At 53.6% G+C, this 12,459-nt stretch overlaps 1 protein-coding gene across 20 annotated transcripts in view; it reads left to right on the top strand.

Annotated features, from left to right (window-relative positions):
* LOC101168742 (receptor-type tyrosine-protein phosphatase F) overlaps positions 1-12,459 on the top strand; it is a 145,491-nt gene that overhangs the window by 51,372 nt on the left and 81,660 nt on the right. For all 20 annotated transcript variants that reach the window (XM_023965255.1, XM_023965273.1, XM_023965271.1 and 17 more), the window contains exon 2: positions 4,710-4,866. In XM_023965255.1, coding sequence (XP_023821023.1) covers positions 4,767-4,866 — 100 coding nt within the window. In that variant the 5' untranslated portion in view covers positions 4,710-4,766. The remainder of the gene's footprint in view (positions 1-4,709; positions 4,867-12,459) is intronic.

Raw genomic sequence — 12,459 nt, 5'->3', positions numbered from 1 at the left:
TTTTATTATAAATGGACAATTCTTTACTCTGCATTGTTTGTGATTAAAATCACAGAAACAGATGTTTTCATGAATTAGCATTTACTGATCAACATCCTTCAGAAAAAGCTGCTTCTCCATTTGTTTGAATGGGAACACGAGTCTGTTTCTTCACAGTTCAGCTGTTTGTGGATGAATAAGAAGAAGCTGTTCTACTAAACGCTAAAAATGTCAAATGAGGTCCTTTGCTAACTAGAAGGAGCTGCTTTTCCAGGAGAAAATGCAGCGTTGAATGTTAGATCGCTGAATGAAAATGAAACTTAAAGGGGGAATAATTGGCAAAAAAAATAAAGAAATGATCAAAGTTGACCATAAATAAAGTGAAAACAGCACAAAAATAAATATGATATGTTGGGAATCGAACCAGCGAGCTTCTGCACCAAGGATTCCCATTTATTTCAATGGAGGCAGAAATCCTGTAATCAAACATCCTTGATTTTGACACGTGTGGTTTATAACGTTCAACCAACTAACCGTTAGGGAACAAAACAGCTTCTCCAGTGACCTGCAGGTAGGAAGCCTTCCTGTGTTCAGGGACTCTGTCCAGCTCTGTGAAGCGTCTGGTGGAGCTGATACTGTCGTGGTGTAAAGGTTAGCTGGTTTATGGTAGACGCTCGTCTGGGTCAGAAGTGCTGCAGGAAAAGGTAGATTGGCTCAGAAAGGCACCGCCTTCCTTTGGCGTGATGGATGCCGGCTTTACCTGGACTCTGGATGTGATTTATTGGCAGAGCCTTTGCCCGGCACTTTGTATGGCAATCCACTTTCTCCTTGCTCTGCAGAACGACACGAGCCATAATCATTCCTGCGTAAATTCAAATGGAAGTGGCAGTGTGGCGTGTCACCCTGGCTGTCATTACTGTAATACAGATGGCTGCAATGCTTCCCCTCTCGCTCTCTGATTGATTTGCAAGAAAGAAATTAGTAATTTATGGAAGTTCTTTAGTTTGTTAAATTTCCATTCGCTGAGACCGAATGTCAATTGACAAAGTATCATAAGCAGAAAGTCAATAATTCATCTGGGTGCAGGTTGGCTCCTGAGTCAGGCATTATCAGCAGCGGGGCACTAAGCCCCGCCTCCATGCGTCACGGGTTGCTCCACGACGCGTCGTCAGGACGTTCAAATGTTGTTCGTTTGTCGTAAATGTCAGCAAACATTCGAGGTCGTTTCCTAAGACCCACCTTCCGCTCAGCTCGCCGTGCAGCTCGCCGTCAGCTCCTGCAGGAGCTGCTGCATCGGTAGGTGGGCGTGGGGCCTCCTCCTTCCAGCCGGAGGAGGTGTGAGCGTCTGCTGAAGGCGTGGCCCGCCCCCGTCCTGCTGGGAAACGTTAACTGTGTGGGCTCAGCCTGTCAGCACAAGCTGTGAACTCCACGGGTCACAGGACGCTAGCTGTTGTTGGAGCAAAGGAGGAGAACACGACCAGGTTCTTCCAGCCACATTTAGCCGTTCCTGTGCTTAGATCTCCTGATGTAGGGCACAGCAGAGACACCCCCCCCCCCCCCCCCCCCCCCGGTGAGAATCATGGAGTAACTGTGTTTATGGAGCAAAGCTTTGCAAACACAGACTTCTGTGGTTTCTGCCCCTCCTCCCCCCAGAGATGGTCATGATTAGCTCCCAGCACGGCTGGCCATACATCTCTGCTGTCCCCCGCTCAGGACGCCCCACTAAATCCAGTCGGGGGAGGCGGGAGGGGCGGAGCTGGAATGCTACCTGCAGTTAAGGTAATGGCGGTGTTTACTCAGGCTGCTGCGCCCCACGCAGCCGCCGCTCGCATTGTCTGCAGATTAACATTTCTGGATGGGTGGCCCCTCCCTCGCCACACACACACTCACACACAGGCGGTTAATAAGGTGAGAGAGGCGCCAGCAGCAAAGGTGTGCCCCCCCCCCCAAGCCTTCCTGGTATTCCAGTTAATGACTTTACTCAGCCTCAGACCTCTGCCGTTCACTGAACACCATTAATGTCCTGCCCCCCCCCCCCCCCCCCCCAGCACAAAAGACCCCCCCCCCCATGAATAGAGGCACAGGCTGCCTGCTTCTCTCTCTGTCCGCAGAAACACGTTCTTAAAAAAAAGAAAATGACGGATAATGAACGTCTACATCATGTTCAGCATGACTGAAGCCCCCCCACAGGCCTTCATGAACCTCCCACCGCCATGCCGGACACTGTCAGGTTTTAGTTAACCGTAAAGGACTCCTGATCTGTTTTTGGTCAGATCAGAGAGTCTCAGCTGCTTTTCTGGAGGAACCTCTGCGTTTCCGTCTTTCTTCTCCTGACTGGTCCTCAGATGATTGGCTCTGCTTCCACCTGGATGATGGTGGCGGCGGGGGCGGGGCTCCTTGCTCGTTTAGGTTCTGGGGTTTTTTCTGTAATTGGCACTGTGTTTCCTTGCAGAGGCGCAGGCAGGTCCATCGACCCGGCGCCTCGTTTTCACGGCGACAGACGCCGCGCTGTCGGGCCTCCTGGGGGGTCACTGAACCCTCTGGAGGAGCCCAGGGCACAGCGGCTCCTACCAAGCACTAAATTGACTGTTTTTGAGTTTCCGTTAGATGAACAAAGAGCAGAAACGGCAGGAAGGTTTGGCTCCCAGGTTCATTAGACGGCGGCTCGGTTCTGCCCCGATCGGGCCTTTTGAGTGCAGTCATCTGCATGATGGTTCTGATGGACCTGTGGAACCGGGCTGCAGGTAAATCCCTGCTGCTCTCACAGGACAAACTTCTCATCTGGTTCTCCTCTTGGTTCTGGTTCTGGGTCCTCGGTTCCACTCCAGAGTCCTCTGCAGCCAAACGCCCACAGCTGTGTCTCTGCGTCCGACCGGGTGAAGAAAGAGCGAGCGCCTCGCTGCTACAATGACTCATTGAAGATGAGAAGCATCTTCTCCAGTGCCGAGGGTTTGCCGCCCGGCGACTCGCCAACTCTGTCAGCCGCGCCTCGCTTCCCACCGACGCAGAGCAGCGCCGCACCTCTGTTCATTACAGAGCGCGTCATGACAAATTAGTCAGCCAACACTTCTGATGCGAGTTCCACAGTTTAACGGAGCTAACGTGGGGATTCAGTTGGAGGGAAAATGGCGTCTTTAATTACCGTTGCCTCGTAGAATCCGACTTTTGCCGCTTCTTCCCTCAGGCAGGAAGCTGCTCCGTCACCGGCAGGAAGCTGTTCCTCTGCTGCTGGCGTGAAAAGCTTTGCTGGGCGTCTACGTGCTGCAGTGAGCGTGTTCGGCGCCCAAACCATCAGACCTCCACCTACGCTGGCGCTTTGCTTTCAGTGTTTGGAAATTCGCTTCAGCAGCCGTGAAGGAGCGAGAGACATTCCTGTTTGGAGAGCGAGGTGTCAACAACACCCGTGTGCGTCCAGAGGAGCCGCCGCCATCACCGGCGACGCCCACCGCTGCCCACCGCCCACCGCCCACCGCCACCCGCTGCCCTGCTAAGACATCCGGGCCGCTTCTTCCACCAACCAAACATTTTCTGCTCGTGTTGAACAAAGACGCTGCTGGGGGTCTCGCTGGTCTCCGTCCCCCCTCCCCCCATGAGTGATGGCCGCTCAGGACCTCCAGCAGCCTGAGAGCGGTTCTTTCTCCACACACTGCAGGCTTTGTGTCGCTGACACTCTGACTTATCTCACTAAAGTGAGCGGACCAAAGCCGGCCAGCCACAAAAACACAAACCTTTATTGTTCCTCTCCACTCTGCACAGCTCTCTGGCCTTTTGAAAACACTAATTCAGACTGGATATTGATCCCACTGATGCTGGGAAATCCACCAGCAGCTCCAGAGTCTGCTGTGGACGGTTTCAGATTAGGATTATTCATCCTCTAAACCAGGGGGGTCAAACTCATTTTCACTGGGGGCCACATCAGCATAGTGGCTGTCCTCAAAGGGCCAGATATTACTTATACATGTGACTAAATGTAATGAAAAATAAACATAAATACTCCTTAATGTTAAAAAACTCATTTATTTATTTATTAAAACCTTTTAAAGTGAAAATTACAGTTGCATAAAAAACACGTTTTATTTGTTACTCAGCATAAATCCTTTTAAATTTGATTCTGTCAGGTTAGGTTATATGGACAGTGTTTAAGTCCTAATGTAAAGATGCTCCCAATCCCATATTTCAAGTCAGATTCCCCCTGGATATGAATAAATACAAACCAATTTTTTTATTTTATTTTAAGAAAATAAAAACTTGTATGCTCTCGCGGGCCTCATAAAATGACATGGAGGGCCACATTTGGCCCCCGGGCCTTGAGTTTGATGCATGTCCTCTAAACTCAGATTACAGGGACCTGCTCAGGAAAAAACAAACCTTGTGGTCATTTCTGACATTTAGCAGAAAATACAGGTTCTAGTTTCATTAAGACACCCCCCCCCCGCCGCCGCCGCTCAGTGGTCTGAAAGTCTTTGGTTAATCTGTTGACCCCCCCAGCAGCAATATTCCCAGGTTTATTCATCCCGTGAGATCAGGCCACTTTGTGAGATTCAAACCATCTGGACGACACTGCTTCAATTTCCTAATGGGACACATGGGGGGGGGGGGGGGGGGGTGTCTCCTGAGGGGCCTCAGTTCATGATCTGATCCCCATAGTGGGGGGGGGGGGGGGCTTAAGTGGATCTTTTTTCTGGGGGTTGGTTGTTTTCTTAGCCTTCTGCTTTTGTTTCACCCCCCAGGTGTGAGGCTTTGATCCTGTCAGAGTGGGACGCGTCTAGCAGGGACCGCCGAGGAAGATGGCTCCTAGTGTTCACCTGTCTGGGCCCCCCCTACCCAGAGGGGGGGTGATGCTGCTGCTCCTGCTCAGCTGCACGGTCTTCTGCTCGCTGGCCGACAGTAAGTAACCCCCCCGTCCTGACTCCCCTGATCTGTGATGGTTTGGGGGGGGATTTCACACCTGATGGAGAAACTCTCTAGGGGGGGTCCGCTGATCGTCCCACAGCGGCTGAAGTAAGAATGCTCAGGTGGAGCAGAACGGAGACGGTTGTCGGTCCAAAGACCGATCTGGGCTGCAGAAGCCTCTTCAGACCCACCCCCACCCCCCAGCAGAGGGGGGGGGGGGGGGTCACAGGCAAAATTAATTCAACAAGTGACCCCAGCTACAGGGCTGTCATCATTTCTGTGTGATTCAGTTATGCTCCAACCTCACCTGACCGCTGCCCCCCCCCAGACACCTGCCAAGTAACCCCCACCCCCACCACCACCACACGCAAACTATCCCTGTGTCTGTTCTGTGTAGTTCTGATCTTGACCCGGCACAGGTTTCCTGCACCACTTTGCTGGACTTTAGGATTAACGTAGGGAATCAGTGGATCTGTCCCAGTGAACCGGATCTGTCCCAGTGAACCGGATCTGTCCCAGTGAACCGGATCTGTCCCAATGAACCGGATCTGTCCCAGTGAACCGGATCCGTTCCAGTGAACTGTATCCGTCCCAGTGAACCGGATCTGTCCTAGTGGACCGGATCTGTCCCAGTGAACCGGATCTGTCCCAGTGGACCGTATCCGTTCCAGTGAACTGTATCTGTCCCAGTGAACTGTATCCGTCCCAGTGAACCGGATCTGTCCTAGTGGACCGGATCTGTCCCAGTGAACCGGATCTGTCCCAGTGGACCGTATCCGTTCCAGTGAACTGTATCCGTCCCAGTGAACCGGATCTGTCCCAGTGAACCGGATCTTTCCCAGTGAACCGGATCTGTCCCAGTGAACTGTATCCGTTCCAGTGAACCGGATCTGTCCCAGTGAACCGGATCTGTCCCAGTGGACCGTATCCGTTCCAGTGAACTGTATCCGTCCCAGTGAACCGGATCTGTCCCAGTGAACCGGATCTGTCCCAGTGAACCGGATCTGTCCCAGTGGACCGTATCCGTTCCAGTGAACTGCATCCGTCCCAGTGAACCGGATCTGTCTTAGTGGACCGGATCCGTCCCTGTTACCGGATCCGTCCCAGTGAACCAGATCTGTCCCAGTGGACCGTATCCATCCCTGTTACTGGATCCGTCCCAGTGAACTGGATCTGTCCCAGTGAACCGGATCTGTCCCAGTGGACTGGATCCGTCCCAGTGAACCGGATCTGTCCCAGTGGACCGTATCCGTCCCAGTGAACGGGATCCGTCCCTGTTACTGAATCCGTCCCAGTGAACCGTACCCGTCCCTGTTACTGAATCCGTCCCAGTGATCCGGATCCGTCCCAGTGAACCGTATCCGTCCCAGTGAACCGGATCTGTCCCAGTTAACCGGATCCGTCCCAGTGAACCGGATCCGTCCTAGTGGACCGGATCTGTCCCAGTGAACCGGATCTGTCCCAGTGAACCGGATCTGTCCCAGTGAACCGGATCTGTCCCAATGAACCGGATCTGTCCCAGTGAACCGGATCCGTTCCAGTGAACTGTATCCGTCCCAGTGAACCGGATCTGTCCTAGTGGACCGGATCTGTCCCAGTGAACCGGATCTGTCCCAGTGGACCGTATCCGTTCCAGTGAACTGTATCTGTCCCAGTGAACTGTATCCGTCCCAGTGAACCGGATCTGTCCTAGTGGACCGGATCTGTCCCAGTGAACCGGATCTGTCCCAGTGGACCGTATCCGTTCCAGTGAACTGTATCCGTCCCAGTGAACCGGATCTGTCCCAGTGAACCGGATCTGTCCCAGTGAACCGGATCTGTCCCAGTGAACTGTATCCGTTCCAGTGAACCGGATCTGTCCCAGTGAACCGGATCTGTCCCAGTGGACCGTATCCGTTCCAGTGAACTGTATCCGTCCCAGTGAACCGGATCTGTCCCAGTGAACCGGATCTGTCCCAGTGAACCGGATCTGTCCCAGTGAACCGGATCTGTCCCAGTGGACCGTATCCGTTCCAGTGAACTGCATCCGTCCCAGTGAACCGGATCTGTCTTAGTGGACCGGATCCGTCCCTGTTACCGGATCCGTCCCAGTGAACCAGATCTGTCCCAGTGGACCGTATCCATCCCTGTTACTGGATCCGTCCCAGTGAACTGGATCTGTCCCAGTGAACCGGATCTGTCCCAGTGGACTGGATCCGTCCCAGTGAACCGGATCTGTCCCAGTGGACCGTATCCGTCCCAGTGAACGGGATCCGTCCCTGTTACTGAATCCGTCCCAGTGAACCGTACCCGTCCCTGTTACTGAATCCGTCCCAGTGATCCGGATCCGTCCCAGTGAACCGTATCCGTCCCAGTGAACCGGATCTGTCCCAGTTAACCGGATCCGTCCCAGTGAACCGGATCCGTCCCAGTGAACCGGATCTGTCCTAGTGGACCGGATCTGTCCCAGTGAACCGTATCCGTCCCAGTGAACCGGATCCGTCCCAGTGAACCGGATCTGTCCTAGTGGACCGGATCTGTCCCTGTTACTGAATCCGTCCCAGTGAACTGTATCCGTCCCAGTTAACCGGATCCGTCCCAGTGGACTGGATCCGTCCCAGTGAACCGGATCTGTCCCAGTGGACCGGATCCGTCCCATCTCTGTGCTTTCTCTCTTTGGGAAGAGAACATCTGACTAAAGTCACTGATTCCTGCTTCTCTGGAGGAAGCTCCAGGTGTGAAGGAATTCCAGCAGGTGAAATCCTGAAGCCTCTGCTGTTTGGGGAACATCTCCATGCAGACGACCAGAACCACATTCCTCACAGGTAGAGATGTTCTCCTTCAGGAAGTGTTTGGTTTTTGTTTATTGCCTCTTCAACGCCGCGGCGCTCGCCCACCTCCTTCTTAATTGGCTCTTCCTGCTCATTCATCGACCAGTGCCAATTATTTTGAACAAATTGCAGAAAGTGCAGCGTATTAATCCTCCCACCAATTAGTCAGTCGGCCCGTCTGCTGATGTGGACCTGCTTATTTTTATGTTATGCTAATTCCTGGGCTTTATTGTGCCGCGTTTATATTGAAACCAAGGAAATGAAAGGATTCCCGAGCCGTGCACTTCCTTCCTGCCGACCATAAAGGACGAGCTGATGCGGCGTGGACTGGGGGGGGCTCCGGGATTCTATGAATGTGCTGAGTGTCTCACATGGCGTGAGGTTATGAATGCGTGCAGCTTTTCTCTAATCTGTGCGTTGCAGGTAGATTTATGCAGAATAATAAGCAGAATCGCTGCATTCAAGTCTCTGAATGTTTGTGGCAGAAACATAGATTCAAGCTGAACGCCGTGGCAGCAGGACGGATTACACAGATGCTCCTGACCCCCCCTGAAGGTCACAGCTCTTTGACCGCTGTGAGGAGGAAACGCTGAGTCGGGACAGGAGGGGGGGCCCAGAACATGAAGGAGGAATGATGGAGCTGCTGGACGAAGGGGGGGGGCGTGTGCTTCTGTGTCTTTGATTTAGAAGTGATTTTGTTTTGTGAGCTGCTGTATTACAGGGCGGGGCGGGGGGGGTCAGGATGTTTCACGCCTTTGCGATGAAGGTCGTTACGTTTGCTGAGTCGGCGCTCTCCACTCGTTAAGATTTCCACGAACACGTCCGGCATCAGAACAACCAGCTGATCACAGACATCGATCCCGGGGGGGGCAGCCTGATCAGCCCCCCCCACACACACGGCTCACAAGGTCGGCCTGAAAGTCGCAGCACTTAAATGTAACAGTTATCTTTTGGTGGGAGTGTCGCCGGGAGGGGGGTGGCTTTAATAGGCTTTTGATGAATGCCCCCCCCCCCCCCCATGTTATAATCTCCTGCTTCTCCACTGAGGTAGGCGGGGCGTTTGTGCCCCCCTCCAGCTATGAGATAAAGAAGAACTTCAATCATCTCCTGCAGTTGTTTGCATGTCAAACCTCAGCTGCGTTTTTTTGCTCCCTGGTCTTGACTGCAGTTCAGAAGCAGCCGCTTCCTCATCATGTTACTCTATTGAGCCACACTTACACCCTAACCCCCCCAGGGGGGGGCTTCTGGCTGATTATATATTTGTCTGGGCTCAGATCTCCCTAAAATAACTGCTGTGCGCCGTTCTGCTCCTACCTTTAGGTTGGACCATGAAGATTGATTTGCCGCTCTCTGAAGCTCCTCTGATGAAATGATGCAATGGAAATGCCACTCACGGGTGTGGTGGGGGTCACGGTGGGGGGTGGAAATTGGATTTTGTTTTAAGGGTCCATATGGTGGCCCCTCCTCAAGCAGCGACGGGACAGAAATGGATCCTTTCTGTAATTAAAAGGAACCACGTCCACCTTGGAGAGGCGCTCCCAGAGTAATGCAGTTAGCACGCAGCTGGGGGGGGCGCAGCATCCACGCAGCTGGGGGGGGCGCAGCATCCACGCAGCTGGGGGGGGCGCAGCATCCACGCAGCTGGGGTGGGCACACAGAACTAGCCTGCACTCACAGCCAGCAGTGGGAGAACGGTCACTTACTAAAGAAATAAATATTAACCACCTTTTAGTCCTTTGTTCTTGTTATTTTTTCTGTTTGGATATCTTTTTTCACTATGTGTTGCACTATTTGTTGCATGGTGCGGTGCCGTGACAACACGCCGCAGCAGCCACCATACTGCTCGACTGCAGCAGCAAAGGAAAGCGATATCTATGCTGATGATCACGATGTGTTGAATAAAGCATCAGATCAGAGAGAAACTTCTCCTCTTACTGCTTGTTTTTGTCCAGATGATGAATCTAAAAGTTGTTTTATAGAAACCGGCGCAGTGATACAGAACATTTAAGCCACGTGACCAGAACTACTTTTTTAGGCGTGCGGTTAACACTTTTTAATGCACACCCAGCAGCCAATCAGAATCGAGTATTCACCCGGACCATGTATAACCCAGGTTAATGATGGACTAGAGGCAGTCCCAGATTCTGCCCCCCAGCAGTGAGTTTCAGACATGCACTTGGGGGTGGGGGGCCTCAGGACTCTGAGCTTTTCCCGGTTCCTCCATGTTAACAGAACGTCCCAAAGTCCTGAATGGAGACCAGCCTCTCCTGGATGTGACTCTGACATCTACAGACGTTCAACCAAAGATCCCCTCCATAGGAAGGTTCAGGTATCTGCATGACACATGCATTCCAGTCATGTCATGCATGTCAATGGAATGTGAGCTCCTGACCGCTGGAGTCATGAAAACCCCCAGAGGAGCTTCAGACTGCAGGAGAACAGTGACAATCACATATTCAAGGTGAGTCTCTGTGATGGTTTCGCCGCTTTTCTCATTGAAGTGGTGATGAAAGCAACAGCGAGGTCATCGCCCCCCCCCCCGTCCTCCCGTCCTGACATCACATAATTAAACCTGCCCCCTTTTAAGGATTAGAGTCTCCGGTCCCTGGAGGCCTCTGGGGTGAGGAGACGAGGACAATGGCCGTGGTTCTCCATGGTCCCAGAGGGACGGCCAATCAAAGGGAGGCACATTAATGAGGTTAGGGGGGGGGGGAGGGTTGCTGCTGATGGATGATGGTCCTACCCCATTTTTACATCATACCGACATCTGAGCCCCCAGCCCAGCCCCTCCTGGGATTACTTAACACACTTAACATTGTCCTGCTGCTGCATTGATGTCAGTGTCCGAGCTGAGTGTGAAGTCTTTCAGCAGCAGCTGCAGGCCGCTCGTCTCCATCGCAGCGGCAGCAGGTCTGTGAATGAAATGACCAGAAACACACGGCACCGATTTACATCCGTGTGTTCTACGCTGAATGTACGTAGTGGCGGCGTGACCTTCAGGCGTACATCTCCAGGCCCCGCCTCACAGCAGGAGGAAAAGCCCGTTTCCCACCAGTTATGCTGTCAAATGAAGGGTTATGAAATGTCCTGTTTGTTTTCTCAGAATATCTTCATTTTCTAGAAAGACTTGGCGGCAGAGGTGTTCTGGGAAGCCAACGCTCTGCTCTCTGGGTGACTGAGGTTTTGTGCTGAGTCCTCTCTGACCAGACCTGGTTGGGCAGCCGGACTGGCAGTCATGCCTGGATCAGTGCAGACGGTGACGTCTGTCTTGCTTGTTTTACATGGAGGCCATCCGCGGTCAGCTGACCGGCGGTTGTGCCGCAGCCTCGCCTATAAGCAGAAGAAGGCATGACATAACCGTGTTCAGCCTGCACAGACAAGAGCGAGGGGTAATTGCACTTAGAGGGCTTTTTCTTTGGCGCTATCTTGAATAATTCAGGGGGGGGGGGGCTATAGAAAGCCAGTCTCCATGTCCGTGTTGGAAGTCGCAGGTTTTGCTTTTCTGAGTTTCAACATTGAAGTACAGTGTGGCAGTAATGATGAATGGCATTCCTCTCACTCTTTCACTTTCAGTCTGATAACACTTTCAAGCTTTATCCGGCTCGGGCCTCTGCAGCATTACTCAAAGTTCCTCCGTGTTATCGCGTAGAGGGGGGTGTGGACTGAATATTAACGAGGGGGGGGGGTGCACGGAGGCTGAACCATGTTCATCCCGCTCTGTCGGTGCTGAGCTGTGATCCAGCGTCTAATAATCGGGTTCCTGAGGAAGACTCTGCCCTTTGGATGTGGATCTACAGCCAACCCCCCCTGGGAATCGAACCCTGGTTTCCCGCGCAGCAGTCTGACACAGCCTGCTGAGCCGTCCGGCCGCTGTGCTTCTCTCTGCTGTTTCGTCAAGAACAGACTTAAAACATGGCCACTTCCAGCTGGTTTGTGGTATTATGGGATGTTTCAGTTGAGCTAGCATCACTCCTAAAGCATAGTCCAGCCATTTCATGTTTTCTGATGCTTCCGGGTTTTTGAGGAAGAAAGAAGATCGGTGCTAAAGTAACTTAGAGGGCGTCGTCCTGGAGACGGCCTCTTCCTGGAGACGGCCTCGTCCTGGAGACGGCCTTGTCCTGGAGACGGCGTCGTCCTGGAGACGGCGTCGTCCTGGAGACGGCGTCGTCCTGGAGACGGCCTCGTCCTGGAGACGGCCTCGTCCTGGAGACGGCGTCGTCCTGGAGACGGCGTCGTCCTGGAGACGGCCTCGTCCTGGAGACGGCCTCGTCCTGGAGACGGCCTCGTCCTGGAGACGGCGTCGTCCTGGAGACGGCGTCGTCCTGGAGACGGCCTCGTCCTGGAGACGGCGTCGTCCTGGAGACGGCCTCGTCCTGGAGACGGCCTCGTCCTGGAGACGGCGTCGTCCTGGAGACGGCCTCGTCCTGGAGACGGCCTCGTCCTGGAGACGGCCTCGTCCTGGAGACGGCGTCGTCCTGGAGACGGCCTCGTCCTGGAGACGGCGTCGTCCTGGAGACGGCGTCGTCCTGGAGACGGCGTCGTCCTGGAGACGGCGTCGTCCTGGAGACGGCGTCGTCCTGGAGACGGCCTCGTCCTGGAGACGGCGTCGTCCTGGAGACGCCGTCGTCCTGGAGACGCCGTCGTCCTGGAGACGCCGTCGTCCTGGAGACGGCCTTGTCCTGGAGCCTCAGCAGCGTTTCCACCACGCAAACAAACATCTAAACCTTTTCACAGAAGATTGTGCACATAAAAGGAAGGCGTTTAGCCCAGCACCGCT

This window comes from Oryzias latipes, chromosome 17 (genome assembly GCF_002234675.1).
Source record: "Oryzias latipes chromosome 17, ASM223467v1".
Taxonomy (NCBI): Eukaryota; Metazoa; Chordata; class Actinopteri; order Beloniformes; family Adrianichthyidae; genus Oryzias; species Oryzias latipes.
Note: the sequence above shows the minus strand (reverse complement) of the source record. Positions and strands in the feature narration are given on the sequence as shown.